At 44.8% G+C, this 24,656-nt stretch overlaps 1 protein-coding gene across 1 annotated transcript; it reads left to right on the top strand.

The window, feature by feature from the left end:
- The first annotated feature begins 1,839 nt into the window (after nucleotides 1–1,839).
- SKA1 (spindle and kinetochore associated complex subunit 1) lies at nucleotides 1,840–22,236 on the top strand. Its single transcript, XM_074812569.1, has 7 exons — nucleotides 1,840–1,865; nucleotides 2,731–2,834; nucleotides 3,744–3,868; nucleotides 4,568–4,659; nucleotides 8,750–8,887; nucleotides 15,256–15,425; nucleotides 21,664–22,236. The coding sequence occupies exons 2-7, from the start codon at nucleotides 2,738–2,740 to the stop codon at nucleotides 21,810–21,812; spliced, it is 771 nt and encodes a 256-aa protein (XP_074668670.1). The 5' UTR covers nucleotides 1,840–1,865; nucleotides 2,731–2,737; the 3' UTR covers nucleotides 21,813–22,236.
- Nucleotides 22,237–24,656: the final 2,420 nt, after the last annotated feature.

Below are 24,656 nucleotides of genomic sequence, written 5' to 3' on the forward strand. Positions count from 1 at the left end.
CTGCCTTCCGTTCGCCCCTCTTTCGCCCTGCCCTGCTATTTCCTGCTCATTTCCCCTTGCCCCATTGCCCCTTCTTGGTCCAACCAACATCGCAACGTCCTCTTCTTCTTCTTCCAATTTCCTTTATATTTGTTGTATCACCTGCCGATCCTACATGCTGAACAACACCACTTAGGCGATTCCTTATTTTCTGCCTCTAGTGCTAATACACCACTTCCACTTGCAATCAAATCACATTCCTTACACATATCGTAATTGTCCCGTAATGCAAAGAACAAATTCACATACGGCATCTCATCCCATTTTCCTTCGTGTCTACAAAATAACATTAATTGCAGCACTGTAGTATAGTTTATACTTCCGTTCTTAGGCCATTTCTCCCGATCATCTAAAATATACACTGATTACAATATTCTACCAACTTTTTCCAAGTGAGGGGGTCACCCCCAAACTTGCTCTAATGTTTTAATACACAAGCCAAGGGAGAGCACTTAAGGATTCCCCCTTCAGTAGCCTGTCCAGCTCCCATTTTACAAAGTTCAAAATTACCACTAATACCCAAACAAAATCCAGACTCTGGGCATCCCCATAGTAGCGTACGGATTACACAATTCTGCACTATGAGTTCCAATACCAATACAACAATGTGTACTTAATTCAGATGCAACTTAGTTGTAAGCAGCCAATACTTACGACCAGTGTCATTAATCTCCCAGATAGCTGTCACGGAAACACCCGACTAAGGAATCGGAAGGCTTCCACGAAAATACTCCGGTGCGTGCTGGAGTCCTCACAATTCCTCTGGTCTGTCAAGACTCCAGAGAGTTGATCCCACCTGCGTCACCAAATCCTGTTACCAAAAATCATAACCAAGAAAACTCTCCAAACCAAGTGACAGTTTAGAAAGCCGACATGGGTTTACCGCAGCGCTGGGTGCATGGGGGATTTCTCCTCCTCACATGCACACCAGGTGACAAAAGCACACTCATTATATACATTTCCAAGAAGTAGTCACCTATTTCCCGGAAATTAAATGCACATTAATACATTGTGCAAGCGTACTGAAACCGGGGAAGGGTCTCTGGAGGTCGTTTTGAGGTACAGACCTTCGCTCAGGTTGCCCACGTACGGTAACTCCCGGTTTGGATTGGCACGCAGCCTCACTTATCTTGACTGTACAAAGTTTATACAAAGTTATAAATATACATAAATATGCATATAAAGTTATATATATAAACATACATATGTCATTTATATACTAACTCTATTAAGTCTGTGGGATCAGATGCTCAATGAGGTGCCCCTGAGCCTCTCCCAGGCCTGTGTTACCTAAACACAGATATTCTACCCATCAACCACCCAAAACTAAACAACAATTAGTGAGATATATGTGTTTTTCGCCACCTCAGCTGCAAATCCCTTGAGCGCGTTCACAATCCTCCACACCAACCTTCCGTTGTGCTCCCACAGAGACACACCGGTATGTATATGCTGAAAAGTTACTTCATTGAGGGCTTTGTTTTCTGCTGAATGCTGAAATAAACTGAATTTCTAGAACTAATTAATAAACGCTGTGAGGGGGTTTATTTAGTTGGTGACAGCCCAATTGGGGGGGGGGGGGGGGGGGAGCAACTTCCCCTCAGCACCGCCTCTTCCCGCCTTTCCCGGCAGCGGCCTCGCTGGCGCCTCCCGCGCATGCGCTGCGCAGCCGCCTGCGCTCTTCAAGGGCCGCCCGGGCGCGGCGGGTTTGAATCGGCGGCACCGCTGAGGGGCTGGCGGGGATCACCGGGAGCCGCTACGGATCACCGGGAGCCGCTACTTCCCACCTCACCACTCCCAGCGAACTGCCTCCGGTCATCGCTGCGGTGAGAGCGGGGCGGGGGGAGGAAATACTGTCTCAGGGCGTGAGGTAAAAGGGCGGGCGGGTAGGCGCGCGCCGCTGCGGGTTGTAACTGTTTCTCTGTGGAAATCGGTAAATCTCTAGCAGCTGTTTCAGCAAGCGGGGTAGCTCGTAGTATTTTAAAGCAAAGAGCTTCGCTGTCGGGTGTGAAGTAACCATCAGAGGGAGCCGTGCGAGCGCTGTAAACACAAGGGCCCGCCGGGCAGGAGCGTTAAATGGAGGTTTGTTCCAGGGCGATTGGGGAAGATGCGTTGCAGCAACGTTTTCTTAGCAATTATTTTCTGTAAGAGTGTTAATCAGTATACTTACATAAGGGTTACCGATATATAATACTACTTTTTGTGCCTCCACAGTCTGCTAGAAAGCAAATGCACATTTTCTTTTAATTACTGCTCTTTTTTTAAAAAAAAAAACTCAACTCTTTAAATATTGATCATCTCGTGGGATCTCCCTGAGAGCGCCTTACAGAACTACTTTATATAAACCAGGTATTTCTTGTTTATTGTAGTAAATTAACAACTCCTTTAGTAGTGAACACTTTAATATAATAAAGACAACCAGTTTCATGAGGAATTGTTGCACTGATTACATTGTGTTTATCTCGAGAGTTCAGGGAAATTGCTTTGTTTTGTCTAATTTCAGTCATTTTGTGCTGCCTCTTCTGCTTTCAGTCTAGTAAAATAAAAGGTAGTTCTTAAATTTGTTGCTTCCTTTAAGTTCTCTTTGCTTCTTTGACAGATCAGGGTCCTTCTTAAAATTCTACTCGTGTGCCCAGTGTTTGCAACTTAGGTCTTTCTTAAATCACCACATTCTTTTTTATTTCCCTCCAGTACGATAATGGCAGAAATGGTGTCCTCAGACCTGCAAGATTTAGCTTTTCACATCAACATGAAGATTTCAAATGTTAAAAGGACTCTTCAGTTAAGAAATGCAGGTAAAAGAAATCACGAGTGGGGTTTGGTTTGCACCTCCTTGCAGAAAATGGGGATGCTGTAATGAGGCAAGGAGTGTAACATGAGATGGAAAACAAGTAAAATATAGAGAACTACAACAAAGTGAGCAAGGATGGCAAAATGGGAGCCTTATCAGGGAATTAGGTGCCAAGCAGAGAATATGGGTGAAGTGAAAATATGTTCCCCTGAGGGACTTGAAGGCTGGTGGTTAATGTACCCTATATTCTATATACTTGGTGAGGAAAGCTCCAAATAGAAGAAAAAACATTTTGGTAAGTATGTTAAGCCTAATTACAAAAATGTGCAAAGGTGTAGATGGAGGTTTACACAGGTGTCTTGTCCTTGCATCCCAGGAGTGCCTGTCTGCGATGCAAAACAGGCCGTGGGGTAACAAACTTATTTAAACCGACGTCCTGAAATCGCTCTGAATGTTTTAGATTCCTCTCTTCTCCTTTCCTAGGCACAAATAGAGGTTACACAGGATGGTTGGGAGGGTCATCTAGGCTAACCTCCTGTTTGATGAGGAACTATAACCCTAAACAGAGGGAGATCGTGAAGGAGAACAGGGCGCTGCCGCAGCCAAGCGGGTGCAAAAACCAGGCTGTGTTTAAGACCTGTGTCTGCGACCTTAGTGGGTACAGTTTAGTGCTTTCCAGCTAAGCTTTCTCACGCTGGAGGGAGGCCTCTAATCCTGCAGCAGCTCTGAATTCTGTTGGCTGTATGGAGTAGGAGGTTGGCAGTTTGACTAGCGAATATTGCTGCTTCTCCTGGGAAGATGTGGTGGTTGAGGAGCATAATTAGCTGAAAATCACTGCTTGTGGAGAGGAGGGAAATGGGATTTTGGTTTTGTGTTGGAGGTTTTTTTTGGCTTAACGTTCTCCCTTTGACAGGTGAAGAACCATCCCTCAAATCCGTGCTCTGTGAAATAAAGCACGAGGTACTTCTTGTGAATGATCTCCTGAATAAAATGGAAATGGAAGTTAAGCATCACAAAGAACTGAAGGATTTGCTAAAAGTAATCTTTTTTTCCTGTTCATAAAATACTGAAAGATTCAAAGAAATCACTGATAAGTGCGTAGTTGTTCTTTTCTAGATCCTAAGCGATATGTTTGGATGCATGAGGCCGCTTACAAGCGGAACTGGGACTTGGAACAGGCTTACTGATAGTTTATTAAGCAGCTCTCCAGCATAGTGAGCATTAAGCCTTGAAAAATAACATTTTTATACATTGCAAGCATGGCTTTATCACAATAGATACTGTGATCTAAAGAACAGTTCTATTTTTACATCCTTGTAATAGCTATGAAAGTGATTTAATTAGAATATTTATCTGTTGTTTCGGTGTGTGTTTGCAGTGCCTTCACGTGTCAAGTCTTTTGCGAAAGGGCTCTTTGGGGTCTGGGGAGGAGTTTCCTGCAGTATGCCGTCACCACCATCACCTTCCCCCTGCCCAAACCTGCTAGAGTATATCGTTAAAGATTTGCTACTTGCCCACTCAGATTTCTTTGATGCCCTGACACAGAGAGGCTCATGTTTTCTTGCTCATATTTTGTTTTTGTGAGCTTTATTATTTGCTCTTGGGAAAGGGAGAGAGCAAAGAACACCTCTTAATAAAGCTAAAAATTATTTTAGCATCGCCCTACTGGTAAGCTAATTTTTACTTGCTTGACGTTAATAGTTTCAGATTTCTGATGAAGTCTAACATTAATTTCAGGAGCTCCAGAAGTCTGCTGAGAGAGATGAAAGCGAAGCACGGCACCTCAGTGAAAACATTCCTCCCCATCTGCCTAAACCAACACAGAGCTGGTATGTGGTACATGGGCACAGAGACACCACCCTGCTCCCAGCAGCGTCCAGCTGCAGCCCTGCACAGCTCCACTCCTTTTACTGTATATTAACTCTGAATTTCTGTGAGCTGAGGTTGTTACATGTATTAATTCTGGAGTTTGCTTTCGACTGCTCGCTTCTGTGAGCACCCTAACAAACCCTGCAGGTAAAACCTATAAAATACCATGTTGTTCAGATGGAAGCTTCCAGTGGCAGGTGTGACATTATTGCAGAAAGCCAGGTCTTTGATAAATCTGAGTGTTCCTTTAGAATTGCAAACACACCGATTTGATAGCTGCGGTGCTTAAGGATCGAAGGGTGGGTTAGTGAGCCAAATGCTGGCTCACTAGGACTGAAGTTAAACACTGCCCTTCCAAATATCATTGTTCTTTGAAAAAAAAAAAAAAAATCCTCTAACTCAATCATCTTTCTGTGGCGATTTGACTTATGGTTGTGATATTTTTATTCTCATTTCCCTGTAGCAGCCTGGCATTTAATTTAGCTAGCAGTGACATCCACCTGCCTTTGAGGGCTGAGAAGCTGTTCAGAATAAAGTAGTAGGAACAAGTATGTGAAACAACGGGCTATTACTCAGAAGGCTTTGAAGACATTATAATTCTGATGAGGTTTCTCAGAGTGGCCAGCTCTTTCTCTGGCTTGTTGGAATTACTTTTTAATTTTGAGTGATGTTAGTGTATGCCAGAAGGGGATCTCTTCTACAGTCTAACATCTAGAGATCCCAGGACGTGTTTCCACCTTTGTAGCTTGTCAGAAGGCAACATATCAGTCTCTTTGAATTCAGTATTTCCAATATGTGCCCTGAATCTATCAGCTTTACCTGGTCTTGCTCTTAATGACAGACAAGCCTCAGGCTGAAAACATTACAGGCATATTCCAGCAAAGTAAAAGGTTAGGGATGTGGAAATAAGGTTGCAGAAGAGAAAAATGAACTGTAATTTTAGATAAGTGTGTAGCAATATTCTCATCTGTGTAGGTACTGCTTGTATTGCAACTTGGGCTAGTCTTAGCTGATAAGTTGTGCAGAATGATGACTTGTGTAGAAGCTTTTTTTTCTGGATGCGACCCTTTAGACACAAACCCTCAGTTTAGGAAACAGCCTCCTAAAATATGTTGCCATGTCTTCCTTTTCAATTTCCTTTTCAAGCTAGACGTTGCTTTTTTTGTGTGTGCGTATGAAAGAATGGAAGTTCTTTAGAAATTATCACAGTGGCTCTGCCTTCCTGTCATAACTTTCTTAATTTAGGAAAACCCTTTGTCTTAAGTTTGTTAGCTCCTGGAAATTGTTTAGATGCAAATGAGGCCTGTTTAATGATTGTATCACCTCTGATATCAAACAGGTTCTTTGGGATGTTGGTTTCCCTTCCAATCTTGTCCTGCTTTTGATCAAGAAGTTAATTGTGATACGGCTTTAGCCAGTCCTTCCCTTTCTAGAGAGAGCCACACATGTAAAACTAGGTGTTTTTCTAATAATTTTCTACAGATTGTGCTCTGCCAGCCCACAGCTGCTGTCTTGTCAGTGTCAGTTTGTGGTGTTGGTTTTTCCAGAGGAATAACACATTATATGTTAATACTGTCTGTTGAAGCACACTTTCTTCTTTTGTCCCCATGTTGGAACTTCCTGGTGTCCACTGTGTTGTGCAGCAGAGGATCAAAGTGCAAGACGGACCATAATTAGTCAGAATCCATCTGTGTCACTGGAAACAGGTCTTCAGTCCTCTTCCCTAAACCCTCCTCTGTTAGCCTTCTCCACTTTTGTTCCTCTACATCCCAAAATGCTTGGGAAGCTGAGTGCTAGTTGTCTGTTGAGTGACTGTCATGAGATAAGTACTGCAGAAAGCAGAGTGTGCACATGAACGCTGGTGCGACAGGACTTCACATCTCAGCACTAGCGTGGCCAGCAGGGACAGGGAAGGGATCTTACCCCTGGGCTCGGCACTGGTGAGGCCGCCCCTCGATGAGTGGGTTCAGTTTAGGGCCCCTCACTCCAAAAAGGCCATTGAATGACTCGAGCGTGTCCAGAGAAGGGCAACGGAGCTGGTGCAGGGTCTGGAGCACAGGTGTGATGGGGAGCGGCTGAGGGAACTGGGGGGGTTTAGTGTGGAGAAGAGGAGGCTGAGGGGAGACCTCATGGCCCTCTGCAACTCCCTGAAAGGAGGGTGCAGAGAGGGGGGATGAGTCTCTTGAGCCAAGGAACCAGCGCCAGGCCAAGAGGGAATGGCCTCAAGCTGCGCCAGGGCAGGGTCAGACTGGCTCTTAGGAAGGATTTCTTTGCAGAAGGGGTTGTTGGGCGTTGGAATGGGCTGCCCAGGGCAGGGGGGGAGTCCCCATCCCTGGAGGGGTTGAAGAGTCGGGTTGACCCAGCGCTGAGGGATCTGGTGGAGTTGGGAACGGTCAGTGTGAGGTTCATGGTTGGGCTGGAGGAGCTTCAAGGGCTTTTCCAACCAAGATGATTTTGTGATTCTGTGAAAACGCCCACACAGAAGAATTGAACAATTCGTGGCTTTAAGCTAATGTTTCTCTCCTGGGTTCTTGGTCTTGATGTTCTTATTTACTGGAGGATTATCACTGAAATAAAAAGTGGGCTCAATGTATCTTAAGCCCTTTGTATTCCTGGGGTTTACTGAGCCATTTCTCACTACGTCAAAGCCAGATTTTGAAGCTTTGGTTCTTTTCTTTTCATGGTCCAGGCCAGCAGCAATCACCGCAGCAAGGCAGTGGGCAGGAGCTCAAATCAGAAGTACCTGGGGTGGGGAAGCATCTAGAGAGATAAGAGGTTTGTTGTAGTGAGGAAGAGGAGGATGGCAGGACTGGAGTGTACGGGAGGAGTGAAGTTTAAAATGCAAACTCACCGCTCTCAATCCTTGTGTTTATCCTTCTATTCCAAACCCACCTCCAACACCATCAAAAATCCACACCCTTCCCTTTCCCTCTTCCTTGCTGACATTTGGTGCTGGGATTAGTTTTGTGCTGGGCCTCACATTAGTTTTTTAGATGTTTCCACCTGGATTAGCTTCACTGTTGGTGTCCTGGATTTCAGAAGGGCTCTGCATTGTGGCGTGGCAGGGAGCAGAGCTTCCCCTGTCGCTGCATCACAGACCAAGACAGTTGGGGAGGCTGCAGCCACCTTCCCTGAAAAATGAGCCACTGGCTTTGGGGGTGACACATCAAGTGACGCATCAGATCCCAGCCCTCAGGCCACCCACTGATGTAGGGCCCCGCACCAAGCAACAATCTCTTCTTGTGGGGAGGTTAGATCAAAGCAGAGGGTGGGTTCTTTGTGACAGGTCAGCTCCGTACCGCTTTAGTTATTTCTGTTGCACATCTCAGCCCGATAATGTCCTTGTAGTCAGATGCTGGTGAATTTGGCCAAGTGCATCCTCTTTGCTGTCCTCCTACTGCTGAGTAGGAGAGCAGCTAGGTGGGTGGCTGGCAGATAACTCAGGGCTTGAGGCTCTATAGCTGAGTGTTTGGAGGAAGGGTGAAGTTATAAAAATAACACTAATAATCACTCAAAGCAGGAAATTCCTCAGGTTTTGGGATCTTGCCTAAAAAGGAAAAAAAAAAAATCCCAGCCTGCTGGTTGATGTTGAATTTCTTCTGCTTCAAAAGATTAATGGATGAGTCAAGCTTCCCAAGATTTGAACTTTTTTCAAAGAGCTGTGAAGTATTTCAAATCTGCCTGTTAGGCTGCAGCTCTGGGCTGTGGTTCATCAGATAAAAAGCGAGGCCTCGTGTTCCGCGAGATGTAACGGTACGTTGAATTCTTAACGGCTCGGTGCTGCGTTTGGACTGCTTCCAATTCACCTGCTAGCAGCCTCTCTTAGCAGAGAAATAAGGAGCTGTAATGAAGTCAGCTACAGTAGGCAATTTGAAATGGAATTGGCCTTCTTTATTTATTTATCTATCCTGAAAGATGGTGAATTGTGTTGATCCAGCCTAACAGACGGGTTGGAACGTAAGTCTGTGAGTAAGCAGGCTCAATAATGTAATGGTGTTCTCCTTACTACTTATCTGCTACTTATAAATTTAATATTCATTCATTTTACAGCGTTGCTGGGCTAACTGTGAAATGTGAAGAACAAACAGAAGTTGTAGAACCCAAACCTGCGAAGAAACCTACAAAAGAGTCAAGACTTATTAAAGAAGCATCCTTAATAACTGCAGAAGAATTTGAAAGTCTTCCTGCGTAAGTAAATAATGGCTTTTCCGAGCCCCTGTTGTGCCAGGTTGGGGGGAAAATGTAGGTTTGGGAAAGGAAGCTCTTGCAGAACTGAGACTGACAGCGATGTTTTGAAATTTTAAATGTTCCACAGGGTGAAACATCATGAGATGATAGCTCCAAATAGTTTATATCTGCTACTGGCAAACCTGAAAATGAACTGAATAGAGCTAATCGGGTTCTTTTTTATGTATCTGTTGGGAAGATCAGAACTAATCAGTTAAACCCCAGACCTCTTATCTCAAAAGTCACTTTAATTGTATGAACAGAAATATATTGGCTAATTAGATGGGTTCTCTTCTTGTTTTGAGAACTGGCATTTAAAAAAAAAAACCCCATCATCTCATAAGATAAAAGCTATGGTTACACTTAAAAGGAAAACTAATTCTAAATGCTGGTTTTATTTCACCCAACTATTGGTTTCTGAAAACTTCAAGTCTTGACTTATCTGTTTTGAGACAGGAAAAGAAATCAGACTTGTTAAAAGCAAAAAAAAAAAACACCACCGCCCACTGAAATATCCCAAATTTCTGGAATAGAAAGCTGTGGGGTTTTGTCCCCTGCCATCAGGACCTGATTAATAGATATCCTTGTCTGAAGCCTGTCATGTAGGAATGACATTTTGGGGACAAGGACAAATATTTCTGTAAAGAGGAGAAAATGTTCTTGATGCCTAGTGCTGAATTGTTATCTGAACTCTAGATTCAGTGTGTTCCCTGACAACGCTTGTTTCACTGAGATTTTTTTTTTATTATTATTTGAAAGCCTCAAGTAAAACACATTCATCTTTCCTATAGCTTTCAAAATTTTCAGGTGAACAACATTCGTTTTCTTCTCCCAAATTGCTCAAGGAGCCTGATTGTCGAGCTAATGACTCTTTTAGTTACTTCTTAAAAGTGTGTGCACCTGATATTTTTATTCTGCAGATCACTAGCATTTGGTGGATTTACTGCCTTCAGTACTTCTCCTGTTAAAATTTTGGAAAGTTAAAGCTGGAGCATGCGAGTTTTTGGTCTTTATCTCTGCTAAGACAAGAGAAGTAAACCTAGACCATTCCAGCTGCCTGTTTTAACCTCCAGTTAAAGCTCTCATCTTCCCCAATAGCCCCTTAAAGTGTTGCATTATCCTTGAGAGTGGAAGGTTTTTCCACTGCTGTTCATGGCTGGCTGGATTCTCTTATATTCATTGCTGGTTTATAAAAAGGTTGTGTCTTAGACTGTGCTTGTGGGGCTATAGAAATATTTTTATTGAGATGAGAAAAGCATGTTTGTTCCGTGGAGGAAGACTTACACAAATTTAAATAGCTCTATCAATCTTCCAGGTTTTTTTTTTTTCCTGTTGCCTGGCAGTGTTGTAATACAAGATTGGCGGAGGCTGCAAAGCTTGTGATTTCACATGCTATTGAACCGAGTCAAAGCAGCAAATGTTTGTGACCCAGATTTTCTCAGGCTTAACGTATTCTCTTAGAAGAATGAGAATTAGGTTCATGTCCCAGTTCTCTAGGTCCACGCTGGTTCTGATGTGGGATCCCTTTATACCTGCTGGCAATAGTAACGAGGGAAAGGACTGTGTTTGGATGCAGCTCTGCTCCTGGAGCTGCCTGGCTCTGCTAATACAGGACTGTGCCTATCCTAAGCTTGTCTGAGGGACTTAATAAAGCACAACTGCGCATACGCATCGCGTATGTGTCTAAATCCCACACCAGCTGGGTACGGTGGGTTTTGCATCTGAGAGTCTCACTCCTCTCTCCCTTCCTACTGCAGCTGTGGCAGCCTGTAACTGAAAAATTTAGGTGGTTTCACCTGCTTTGTGCTGGGCGTGGAGGAGAATCTGTCCCTAACACCGTTGGGGCACAAAAAGGGATATATAGTCTTCCTATTTTTTTTTTTTTTTTTTTTAGAACTCTGCAGCAGGTTTTTAACAAAGGTACGTGCTGTGTTAAGGTGCAGATACGGAGCACCTTGATCAAATAGAACGCTCTTGTGCAGTTAAACTTGCAAATTATCTTAGTCTTCAAATCCATTGCGAAAAGACCATTTTTTGGAGGAAGAAGGAAGAAATTGCACAGTAGATGTCTTGGTTAACTTTGAATTCAAAGCAAAAGAAAATGCTTGCTTTATCCTGTCTCTAGAATTCTTGCCACTTAAGATATTTTTAGAATCTGCACGTTCATTATAACTCTAAAGTCTCAGAAGATGGTAACTCGGAGGGGAATAGATGTTTCTTTTATCCTAAAGGTTTTTGAGGGAGCAGGGTTGGCCTTTAGGAGATTTATCACGTATAGACCACTGGAAAAGAGATAAATTGATGTTTTCTCTGAAGAACACAGCACTGTGCTTTGGTTTTCACACCTATGGAAAAAAATTTTGGAAAGGGCTTCTGTGGATTAAAAAAAGAAATTGGGTCACTCATTTATTTAAAAAAAATAGTTCTGAATGTTTTTGCTTTTGGTGTAGTGAAGCAGATTTTAAAGTTATTTTAAATCTAAATTAAATGGATTACTTTGGAACTTCTCAAATTTGTATTTTTATATTAGTGTATGTATGGAGTGGAATAAATGTCAGCATTTATGGGTTTGCTGGCCATGGCTGGGTAGAAACATGAGAAGACTGTGGAACAGCTGAAGGTTTTATGATCCTTACGGTTATGCACTGAAGAAAAATTGTGGTTAGTTTTGACAGAATTTAGTTTCAGATTAAGGCGTCTACGTTTCAGTGTCTGTGACACGGGTGTCTCCACGCTCACCGTGTGCCCCCACTCCCGCTCTTGTTGCTGAACACCTGGTTAGCGCAGTCGGCTGGCACGACCCGGACTGGGAGCCCAGGGACTCGTAACGGTTCTGTGATCCCCTCGGGTTAAATTAAGGTGAAACGACACCAAACGACAGGTTAAAATGTTTTGCTTGCAGTGAAAATAATTTAAACTTGGAAAAGGATAATAGGCAATGGGGTCTCTTATAAATCTGTAAGAAAGAAAGGAAAGGAAAGAAAAATAAAGGAGAGGAAGAGAGTCAAAGAATCTGGATCACCACCCCTGGATCCAGCGTTGTCTCAGGTCCGATAATCTTGGGTGGTGGGTGCACACCCAGCAAAGTTTCTGTTGCCTTTTAAGTTCATCTTATGAGCTGATTTGCATACTAGACGAGGAGGGGCAGGGATTCCACCAACTCATTTGCATGAGAGATGAGGAAAAGGTGGAGCAGGGGTTCTGTGCATGAGTTGAGGGGGAATGGGGTGCATTAACCCTTTTGATCAACTGAGTTGGTGGTCACAATCTCCCCCCACCACCTTTACCTTTTTCCTCAGGTTTTGTTCCTTGGGCCATTATAGCTCCATCCGGTGTTGGTTGTTTATCTCTCTTATCAATCTCTCTTATCAATCTCTTCTTCAAGGATATAGTTGTAAATTAAAGTGTAGGCCTTAAGCTGAACACTTGGCTTTACTCGGTCTACGTCTCCTTCCTTCAAGGCTTGTCTAAGGAATTTGGTTGTACAACTGCAGGGGAGCGGAGCCGTGCACCCTTCGATACACCCTGCGCTTCCCTGGGCAGATAATTCATCCCTTAGACTGACCACAAAGGGCACAACTTGTCCTTGAGGTTTTCTGTGTCAATGAATGTTTGAGGCATGAACTCCTTCAGTTCTTTGCATTGGCGAAACCAGAAAACATCCCTGGTGCCTCGCTGCTCGTGGCGTGTTTCAGTTGCCTGCGCAGAGCTGTCTGGTGCCATTGCAGATGCCTCAGCGAGTACTGGCAGGTCTTTAGTTACTGAATTTTCTGTAAATGCCAGCATATCTGCTAGCTCCTTGTGAGCATCTTGGATGCCTGAGGGCCTCTCGGAGACCACTTGTACTTTGGTTTATGCAAATGCATCCTGTTTTTCTGTTTCTGCTTCGTTCTCTTGGCTTTATTAAGTGTCTTCACTGTATGTCAGCTGGTAACGGGAGCATAGAAACTCAAACATGGCTATTTGATACCTCTGGACTTAGTCTTCATTGCTCTGCACATTCCCCCTGACTTTAAGTCAGGTAAAGGAGGCAGATAGAGCAATAAATAGCAGTTAATGCGTTCTGCCCTTGGGCCACAACAACCCCCAGCAGCGCTATGGGCTGGGGGAGGAGTGGCTGGAGAGCTGCCAGTCAGAGAGGGACCTGGGGGGGTTGATTGCCAGTTGACTGAACAGGAGTCAGCAGTGTGCCCAGGTGGCCAAGAAGGCCAATGGCATCCTGGCTTGTATCAGCACTAGCATGGCCAGCAGGGACAGGGAAGGGATCTTACCCCTGGACTCGGCACTGGTGAGGCCGCCCCTCGATGAGTGGGTTCAGTTTTGGGCCCCTCACTCCAAAAAGGCCATTGAATGACTCGAGCGTGTCCAGAGAAGGGCAACGGAGCTGGTGCAGGGTCTGGAGCACAGGTGTGATGGGGAGCGGCTGAGGGAACTGGGGGGGTTTAGTGTGGAGAAGAGGAGGCTGAGGGGAGACCTCATGGCCCTTTCCAACTCCCTGAAAGGAGGGTGCAGAGAGGGGAGATGAGTCTCTTGAGCCAAGGAACAAGCGCCAGGACAAGAGGGAATGGCCTCAAGCTGTGCCAGGGCAGGGTCAGACTGGCTCTTAGGAAGGATTTCTTTGCAGAAGGGGTTGTTGGGCGTTGGAATGGGCTGCCCAGGGCAGGGGGGGAGTCCCCATCCCTGGAGGGGTTGAAGAGTCGGGTTGACCCAGCGCTGAGGGATGTGGTGGAGTTGGGAACGGTCAGTGTGAGGTTCATGGCTGGACTGGAGGATCCTCAAGGGCTTTTCCAACCCAAATGATTCTGTGACACAGGCAAAGCCCTTCTGCACTTGTAGCCTGTGTTACTTGTTTACACTGACCGTGACTGCATTTCAAGGGGTGGTCATGCTGCTTTTATTTGAAAAGATGTGATGTGTGCAAAGCAGAGTGGTTTTTATAAAAATGGCTGCACCTCCGCCTTTGAATCTGGATTAAGCAAAGTATCAATGAAGTTGAAAACTGGCTGCAAATAACTTGGTGGCAATTTTATCTGAAATTAGAGCGATTGCTTTGAATTCTGGAGGTTTTGACACACCCTGTGCAGACAGGTCCCCCAGCAGAGCTTGCCTATTCTTAAAATCTACAGCAAGCACTTATTTTTATTTGGCAGCTGTAGAATGCCTGCCCACATTCTGGTTTGGAATATTGAATTTGTAATCGATTGCACTTTAAATTTTTTGTACTTTTTCCAAAGATTGAGTTTTTCTCTTTGGATTAAAATGAGGGAAGAATTTCCTGTTCATTGATATTTTCAAGCTTATTGTCCTACAGCTTTTAGCTGTACTAACCTCAAGAACCCCCTTCATTCCTAAAAATGTAACAATTTTTTCTCAATTCCACACAGCTGCAACCAAACACAACCCGCCAGGTTTAACCTGTGATCACCCTTCAGTGATAATTCAGGATAATTCCAGTTGGAAGGTTGCCCTGGCTTTTACTGCAGTGTTTTCTGAGCTTTTGTTTTGGTTTTAGCTTACTGCTTGTCATACAAGTTTTGGATTTCTTTTTTGTGTAACAGCTTCTCAATTTGTAGCACATTTCCTTTTCTTTGAATGCATGCCTTTACATCTATAAATACTGGGTAGCCTTACTTGCAAGTATTCCAGTGTTCTAATATTTCCGCATCACTTTGTTTTTATCTTCTGTGCTTCCTGTACCTCCAGGCTGTTATCAACAGATCTTATTATTTTAGTACTAGCTTTATGAAATCCTCTGAAAGTTCAGTAGCAGATGTTGGTAGTGCAGAGCTGTGTCTGTAGAGCTCAGTAGGCTGCACAATAAAATATAAGAAACAACACAAAACTGGTTTTTCTTCAAAAGAACCAAAGGAATGGCTGTAAGATCAAGCACAGGTTATTTATGATTATAATAAGAACTAAATTGCACTCTTTTAGGCAGAAACATTTCATTTCAGTTTTGGCTCGTGCTCTGTTTTCTGCAAAGCTGCTAGGTTTTTCTGCATTTGTAGTTTGTGGTATGCAATAAAAGCAACTTCTATTCCATTTTGGAAGGCTCTTTACAGTTTTAAGCACTGGATTCTTTTTTACTTCTTAATTTAGCTTTCTAATGTTTTTTGTCTTTCTGGTTTAGGTTTTATCATGGCTTCTTCACCTTCAAGATGATTAAACCACCAAGGAAATGAACAAAATTAACTACACCTTTATTTATTAACACAAAGCAGAAGAAACAGCTTCTAACTAGGAATAGCGTGTTCAATTAAGGCTGAAAGAGAAGAATAAACACGGAACTTTGTGACTTTCTGGTTACTGATTTTTATTTTTATTTGTAGGTATATGAAAGGTCGTTTAACATGTGATCAGATTAATGCAGTGGTTAAAGGTATAAACAAGGCTGTGGCAGACAAGTACAAGATCCTGCATCAGCCTTTGAAATCTATGAAACCAGCAGCGAGGAAACTCTACCACAGGTTCCTGGAGGAAGAAACTGCGGAAACAAAAGGTATTTTATTTTTTTCCTTTGTTAGTACTAAACTCGTAGCACTTGGATATGGCAGCACAAGTATAAAAATACTGGACAAAATATTGAATGACTAATGACAGCATGTGCTTTTCGTGTTATAGTGTAACTTACAGCCTTTTATTCTCAGAAAATAGTCCGTTGAGGCACTCTGGTAGTTGGTGGAATGGTCTAACCTGTGGGAGTCTTTAAAACCATCAGTCCTGAAAAATTTTAGAAAACCTGCTATTGCTTATTCTCAGACAGAGAGGAGGGGGAGAAAGGAAAAAAAAAAAAAAAAAAAAAAAAAAAGATCAGTAGACTTAGCAGGGCTTTCCCTCCCTTTCCAGCATGGGGTGCCACAGTCTAAATCAGATTTGGACCTGAAAAATTCCTGCTACGGGGGACGAACAGTGCTTTAGCAGTCTGGAGCGATGAAAGGTCTGGTTCTCCCTTGATCTAAGGGAAGGAGAACAGAAATGAGATTCATCTTCAGATCAAATTCTAGGCCATAAGGAAAATAAATATCTTATTACTACACAGAACTGGGTAGTCAGTATAAAACCCCATCACCTCTTCTGGATAAAGTCATAGAAAGTAGCAACAAGGGTTATTGTTGTGACTGAAGAGTTTTTCCCATAACTGATTTGGTTACTTTTTATATGTTATTCACTGAAAACGTGACTTTCATGGCGTGTTTTAGCAAAAAATTTGAGGGCACAAAGATTTAATTTGAAATCACTACAAGTTCTGGAAGCTCCTAGTTTGATAACCAAACTGTATAAACTGTGTTTTCAGTTTTAAAGTTAGAATGGACATGAGCTATTTAAAAACTTGTTCTAAAGTTGGGAAATCTGACTAATCAGCCACTGCAGAGACAGGGCTGTCTGATAACCATAAGTTTTCTCCTCCTAAAAGCATAGGGGGAGTGAAAATGCACCAAAATGTCCGTGTCCCAATTTAAAAGCAAGTTTTACTTACAGATTAGTTTTCCCAAAGATATGTGGCACAGTAAATCTCTAATATTAAAATCTCCTTTTTGACATTCCTTTGGAGAACAAGTATGTAATTATTCCTGGAGGGGTGTACTGCACGTATCAGGCTTGGTGATGTCCTTGGAATGTCCTCATATTTCCAAGTTGAGGCATAAAGCGTGGAGCAAACTCTCTCCTGTCTCAGAGCGAGCTCTTTTTTCTGACAACACCTTGGCACCTGCCTCTTTAATTTTTTTTGCCCTGGACAGAATGTAAGAATATTCTGCCTTAAGCACATTCCCTGGGTACTCAGGAGTTCACCTTATGACAAACTACAACTTTTTCTTCCTTCCTTTGGATTTGTCACTGATCAAGGCTCTCTCAATATTTAAGGTGTGGTGACAATGTCACTAACTTCTAGATGCTAAATGCCCTCTTCTGTAGGGAAGGAATTCTGATATGATGGACATGCCTGGCACTTTATTTGGAGACCTATAGGATAAACAAGTTGTAAAGGACTTTAATGAAAAGGTGTACAGCTAGACTGCTTCACGGGACTAACTTCTGATTTGGGCTCGGATAGTTTTGTTTTTTTCTAGACAAGTTCACAGAATCATCTCGGTTGGAAAAGACCTTGAAGATCCTCCAGTCCAACCGTTAACCTCACGCTGACCGTTCTCAACTCCACCAGATCTCTCAGCGCTGGGTCAACCTGGAACTTCTGCTTCAGTCTAACAACGACTCATTTTAATCTGGGATTTCTTAAAATACCTGCTTCATCACTTTTAATTCGCAGGGGGTTTTTTGATTTAACTGTGTGCTGGGTTTATGTAGTGGGGTTTTGGTAGCAGGGGAGGGGGCTACAGTGGTGGCCCCTGTGAGAAGCAGCTTGAAGCTCCCCCAGCTCCAAGGCAGACCCACCTCTGGCCAAGGCCAATCAGTGATGGTGGTGAGCCTCTGCGATAATGTATTTAAGAAGGGAAACCTGAGAGAGGTTGGGAGGACTTTGAGGAGGAGTTAGGAGAAGGACGCCTCTGTGAACACCGAGGTCAGTGTGAGGAAGGAGGAGGAAGAGGGGGAGATGCACCAGAGCATGGAGCCCCCCTGTACCCTGTGGTGAGAGGGCAGGGCCCACCCCATCACCCATGGGGGTCATTGGAGGAGCAGAGATTCGCCTGTGGGGGACCCCTGGGACTCTGTGGGGAGAAGCAGCCCCCGCTGTTGTAGTTCAGCGCTGGGAGGTGCAACACGTGGGGGTGACCCATGGCGCAGCATCTCGGGAAGAATCATCCCGTGGGGAGGACTCACGGTGGAAAGAGTTTGTGGGGGACTGTCTGCTGTGAGAGGGACGTGACGTGGAGCAGGGGGAGGAATGCAGAAGAGTGCTTCCCCCCAGCCTTGGGGGAAGGAACAGCAGCACTGACTGCACCCCCCTCCCCTGGGGTAGGAGGTAGAGATATTGGGGACAAAACTGAGTCCCAGAAGAAGGGAGGGGTGGGGGGAGGTGGTTTTAAGCTGTTGTAATGCTTCTCACTGTCTCATTCTGTCTGTGAAGTGTCGTTATCGTTAGTGTTTTGAATTAGTGATGTTCTCTTTCTTCCCCTAATGAGTTTGTCTTTTGCCCATGACCATAATGGGTGAGTCACACACACACACACCCCCCATCCTTATGTCCATTCCTGAGCCTTTGGATTCATTTTTCTCCTTCCCAGTGCTGAGGGGGAAGGGAGGAGTGAACTGCTCATGGCTCTCAGCTACCCTCTGGGCTCAAACCACGTCCTCAGGATGATAGTCAAGAGTTTGAGCCCATGGCTATAGAAGAGGCATTAAACGCTAGAAGGGCCCTGATCATGGCAGCCTCTGCTGCAGTGAAGGAGCCATTCTAGCAACTTGAGAAATCTACAGCTACTCAGAGATAATTTTGTCCCAGAAAGTTGGTTTTCGAAGTCTGAAAAATGGAGGCTTTTAATTTCTTCAGGTACCTGTGAGTCTTTTATTTTCTTTTTTGTGTTGGAAAGTGCAGTTAGGAAACTAGGACATTCAGCGTATGAGAGCGTGTGTGTATGTGGTAGATTTGTTTTGTTTTTGTTTGTTGTGACTAATCATCTAGAAAGTCTGGAGAAAAGGTCTGGCAGGCTGTCAGACAGTTCTTGTCTGGCCAGCACAAAATGATTAAATGTCTTTATCCATTGCATTTTTTAGGGTAAGGTTGTGCATTCATTGATTTGTTTGCTTAAATTTCTACTGTGAGTGTGTCTCTGCTTAGAATTCCCACAGTTTCTCAGCCTGGGCTGATTGCCAGCTGACCTCTTCCTCTGATTTCAAGATGAGAAAAAGATGCTGCCTGGTTTATCAGGGTAACCTTCCAGCCAGTGAGGTAACTTTTAGTTTAGCAAGTTATTTAGTGCATGGATCTGTTTCCAACCAAACCAACCACCCTTTATCCAGTTCTGGTTTCTTAACAAAAAAGATCTGAATGTTGCTGCCCTGAATTCTGGATAAATAGAGGAAGAAATCTTGTTCTGCACAGATTTAGGACTTTCTGATGCTCTCCCAGATATAACAGACTGCAAAACCCTATTTCTGCCCTATTACTGGAAACTGCGAATGGTCTCTCTCCAACTGTAGTTATATTTTAAGCAGTCAGACAGGTTTTTGTCTTTTTCTAGTAAATAAATTTTCCACTTCTTGTCTGTATGCGAATTCAGCAGCGTTGCGAGCTCTGAGATTCCAGAGTAGTTCCCAGGTGGGGAAAGACCTCCAGCTTTTGACAGTTACTGTCCCTGGAAGATTCTACTGCTTATTAGACATCGGTGTCACCAACTCTCAAAATAGCCCAGTCTGTGAGAAAACATAATCTGTTATTCTTCAGCCCTGGCTAAGCACTATTTTGGGGAACAGTATGCTTATAAACAGCACTCTGGGACCTTGTTTCTAATGGCCATCACATCCTTGGATGCTCCCCTGGAGTGGAGCGTGTGTCCTGTTAGATCACACTGAAGATAAAATTTGAAGATTTTTACAGAACAACACAGATTTGCCTGTGTAAAACTACAGTTGTACTTATTTAACAAGTAAATAAAAGCTTTTCTGGCAGCTTTGGCTTTCCAGCTAGCATCAGCTGCTTTCTCACTTAAACTAGAAGGACTATCCAAGAATTTAATAGAAAGAAGAGAAGCTCCATCTTGTCAAAGATGACGCTGCCTCTGCCTTACTCTAAGGGTAAAAGGAGGAGGGAGAATTCTGTCCTCTTTTTCCAAGCTAGAACATCCCTAGCCTTGCGACTTCTTTCTCATAAGACGTGGGAGCATGACACTCCAGAAGAATATTATTTCTACTTCCTCTCCTTAAAGGTAATTGGACATTTCTTTCTTATACCTTAATTAACATGTTCCTGGTTTCAGATCGCTTTTCTTTCTTACAGCTCTGTGAAGATGCGTGGTTAAAACCTTATGCCATGTTACAGGAAGTATTAAATGTACAGTCATTCTACTAGATCTATAATTATCTCCTATCTGAGCAGTCTATAGAGACTGAATATGAAATCACAGCTCAGGAATACAGCTACGGAGCACTTAAAATAACTCCTTCCTTCCTCGTGTCTGCTACCGGCTTGTATCAGCAATAGTGTGGCCAGCAGGGATAGGGAAGGGATCTTACCCCTGGGCTCGGCACTGGTGAGGCCGCCCCTCGATGAGTGGGTTCAGTTTTGGGCCCCTCACTCCAAAAAGGCCATTGAATGACTCGAGCGTGTCCAGAGAAGGGCAACGGAGCTGGTGCAGGGTCTGGAGCACAGGTGTGATGGGGAGCGGCTGAGGGAACTGGGGGGGTTTAGTGTGGAGAAGAGGAGGCTGAGGGGAGACCTCATGGCCCTCTGCAACTCCCTGAAAGGAGGGTGCAGAGAGGGGGGATGAGTCTCTTGAGCCAAGGAACCAGCGCCAGGCCAAGAGGGAATGGCCTCAAGCTGCGCCAGGGCAGGGTCAGACTGGCTCTTAGGAAGGATTTCTTTGCAGAAGGGGTTGTTGGGCGTTGGAATGGGCTGCCCGGGGCAGGGGGGGAGTCCCCATCCCTGGAGGGGTTGAAGAGTCGGGTTGACCCAGGGCTGAGGGATCTGGTGGAGTTGGGAACGGTCAGTGTGAGGTTCATGGTTGGACTGGAGGAGCTTCAAGGTCTCTTCCAACTGAGATGATTCTGTGATACTATTGGCTTGTGGTGACTTTCTCTTGGCATTTTGTCACAGGTATTTGAAATACTTTCGACTCCAGTGAAGGCCTTGGTTTCTTAGAAACACTTGATAATGAGAATTTCCTTTTAGAAGTAGTTAATCAACTGCAAGAAGGGATGGGCTGCCAGCTCCAACGCAGGACCTTCCTACGTCGTTTTCTGAGAGACACGGGGAGGATGCTGTTCCAAGTGGTTAATCTTTTTCTTGCATTTTCTTAATTAGTGAAGAATTATTCTTTTCTATATCTGATGGAAGTCAAGGGAATGGTGGGCTGCATAGCTCTGGGGTATGCAAGGCTCCATCCTTTTGTTTGCAAAAGGCCAATTCCAGAACTCGAGTGCCTGCTGCCAGTCCAACAGCTTATTTCAGGCACTGCAAAACAATTACTTAGGATTCAAATTATGCTGCTACTCAGCTGTGTTCTGTGATTGAACCACTGAAGCATGATGCCTTTCCTCCATAAAGCTGTGCTACCATCTTTAAGCAGACCCTGAGCATCTCTCTGGTTTTGCTCAGGTCAGTGTTGCTAAGAGCAGAACACCTATGGGTGGAAGGACACATGGAAGGACATTTTGTGGGAGGAAGAACGTTCTTCCTCAAAGGGAAGTTGACTGTTAGGCACCAAGACTTGTCAAGGTGTGCTGTGAGGTGATTTTTCTACTAGCCACATCTTCTGGCACGCCTGTGGAATGTCTCATGTCTGGCCCTGGATGGTTTTGGGACTGCTACAGACTTTCTATAGTGATAGAGGAGCATGGGGGGCGGGGTGAGAGATGTTAGTAGATAGCGCTGAGAACGGACGGAGCTCGTTGAATGGGGCCTGAGGACAATGCAGGGCAGTTGAACTTCATGGGGAAGCTGGTAATTCTTCTTTCAGGTGACAAATTTGAAAAATAAAACAAAATTCCTGAGGTAGTATGAGGCCGTCCTACTGCTGATTGTGTTTTTTCCTCAGTGTGTGGAATGGTGAAGAAGTTGTGTTGTTACTTGTGAGATGTTAATTGTATCCTGCAACTTTGCTGCTTCTCTATTTGTTTTCCAGGTACTTTTTTTGTTGTGGAAGCTGATATTGGTGAGTTCACCCAACTGAAAGTGGACAAGCGCTTCCACGCCATCCTCACTGTCCTACGTCACTGCCACAGAGTGAGAGAAATTCGGGGCGTGGGCCGTGTCCGTTATGTCATCTGCTAATGAGGTTTCCACCGAGCCTCACCCAGCTCCTCGCTTCTCCCAGCAACTGGGAAATTTGGAAATTGCTGGACTTGCAGCGTTGCTTTCCCCCGCTGATAATGAAGTGGGTAATTAGGCAAAACGGTGGTGATTCCACCCATTCTTTAAAGCTCCATGAATGTAAAAAAACAGCTTAGTTTTTCCTCGCCCTGGTGCATTGCCCTGGTGGACCCACCCTGCTCTCGCTCCATGGGGCTGAGAGCAAATAATCTGGCAGCCGAATGCCGGGTGCTTTGGGGCTGGGAGGTGCCATGGCAACATCTCTGGCAGGAGCTGGTTGGGTATGAATGAATAAATTAAAATTTAAACAGCCTGCGCTGCGGAGAGCGAGCCCAGGCCCAGGCCTGGGACCTGTGGTTTATTAATAAAGTATAAAAGCAGCGAAGGGATGTCTCTGTGGTGGAGGGTGCCTGGGGCTGGGCTGGCTCTAGGGCTCCTCCATCCCTGCCTGGCCCCTGGGCTGCTCATCCCTCCCTCCTGGAGGGGTTTTAAAGGTTTTGAGATACTTTGGCTGCTCCATCACCCGCAGTGATGTGCTCATGGGGCTTCTTCCTGCTTTGGCCTGAGCTGAGCTCTCTTTGTCAATCACTTATATGAGATTCTCAATGTTTCCCACTAGCAAATTGTCATAAATGCCTTGAAGTTATTAACATTTTGTGCTGTGATGTGAACCAGGAGGGCTTTGGTTGTAATTATGCCTTAATCTTAACGTCTGGCGTGGTTCCTAAGCATGGATTAGTATTATTATCCCTATTGTACAGAAGGAAAATGAGTCCTTAGGGCCTTAACTTACTTCCATGAGCTGAAGGTGGAGATGGCAAAGTTCTTCATTCCTGGCCACCACCTCTCCACGCTCCCCCCAGCTCTCACCTTACAAATCCCTTTCTAAGGAGCGATGCCTTTTGCTTGTTGACTTGCTGAGCTCCGTGCTAAACCCACTCGGCTTCATCTTCGCCCCTCTGACTTTGGAATTCTCGATCTTTTCTCCCTTAACAGAAAGAAACCTCTCCTAATATCCAGCTTAATTCCAGTCATGGCTGAGAAAAATCTCTTGTCCTTGTGCCTGGCCTTGGGATGTGCTTAGTCCAAGCTCTCACCCTGCATTTTGCCCTCTTTAAGCCAATCCCAGTCTCCTTCCCTGTCCTGGCATCTCCTCAGCTGGCGATGCTGCTGCCAGAAACTGCCAGGAATCTGCCTTTCCCACTCTGCTCCACAAGGTTTGGTGACACCATTCTAGGGCCAAACATTACAGCCTCAACTCCTGCTCACAGACACCAGGCTGAAAGCATTGAATCTCCCACCAGCATCCTTCTGTTAGCAACGGTTTGCAGCTTTTTATTGGGGTCTTTATCTAAGCACAGGGGATGTGCATTTTCTGTGATTCTGGGGTTTTCTCCATGTTGGGACACTTCTGGTTGTGGTTGTCTGTGCCCAGAAGCAGGGAAGAAATCGGAAACAGGGAAGAAATGGGAAACTTCACTGTCTCCATGGCTCCCCACATCCAAATCCCCTGAAGATTCTGTTCAGGAATCCCGTGCAGGAGCCATTCCCCATGGGAAGCCACGTGTGTCCATGTTTCTCCCACCTGCACATCAGCTTTACTCCCCTGTGTGTTATTTTTCAGCCCCGTGACCATATTATTTATTAATCCTGGGAAGCTCACCTGAAAACGTAGAGCGTAGGAGAGATGCTCTACAAAATAGTATTAGAAAAAGCAGAAAATGCTGCAAAACACCCTTTTGTTCCAAGGTGGAAGCACGCTGTGTGGGGGTGGTGGGGAATACAAAGCTGCTGGGCTTTGCAGAGCTGACTTTTGGAGCAGATCAAGATTAAAATGCAGGTTTTTGAAGGCTTTGCTCAGCCCGCTGCTGCGATGGTAGCGCAGGTTTTTTGATACCGGTTTCAATATTTCATCTGCCTTTGGTTGGGATATTTTCATCCTGTCAAAGCTTTTTGGCAGTGCAGGGAGAAGCTGGGCTGTGTGAAAGTGGCTGGGGAAGATGTTTCCTATTTTTTCCAACTCTACAAAACACCATTTCAAGGCCCAAAGAGCACAGAGGGAGGTGACAGAGGGACCTCAAGCTGGCTTGAGCAGCACCTCTTATACTTTGCTTTCTCCTGGTTTGATCCCTGATCATCTAACCCTGCTGCGGGGTGATACAAAAGTTCTACCAAACTTCCCACCAGTGAGGGAATGAGCTGAAACATCGGTTCCTCTTGGCACCCACGTCTGGGGGACGATGCCTGGAAGGGGACACGGGTGGTGGCGGCAGCGCTGGCTGCCTGTCACAACCCAGACTGGGAGCCCAGAGAGTCACAACAGTTCTGTGATCCCCTCGGGTTAAATTAAGGTGAAACAACACCAAACGACCGGTTAAAATGTTTCACTTGTGGTAGAAAATAATTTAAACTTGGAAAAGGATAATAGGCAATGGGGTGTGTTCTAAATCTATAAGAAGGAGAGGGGAGAGGGGGAAGGAAAGGGAAGGAGGGGGAAGGGGAGGAAGGGGGAGGAAAGGATCCAGATCACCACCCCTGGATCCAGCGTTGTCTCAGGTCCGGTAATCTTGGGTGGTGGGTGCACACCCAGCAAAGTTTCTGTCGCCTTTTAAATTCATCTTATAAGCTGATCAGCATACTTAAGGGTCGGTTTTTTTTCTCAGTTCCCAGAATTTTGCTGACTTCCTGCTTCTTGAGCAATCATCCTGCTCCTGGGGCAGAAATGCTCACCTCTTATCAGTTCTTGTCACCTCTTCAGTGGTGAAGGATCGAAGTCATTAGCAAGGCCTGCATGGTGTCTGGCTT

Source organism: Strix aluco, chromosome Z (assembly GCF_031877795.1).
Source record: "Strix aluco isolate bStrAlu1 chromosome Z, bStrAlu1.hap1, whole genome shotgun sequence".
Lineage (NCBI taxonomy): Eukaryota > Metazoa > Chordata > Aves > Strigiformes > Strigidae > Strix > Strix aluco.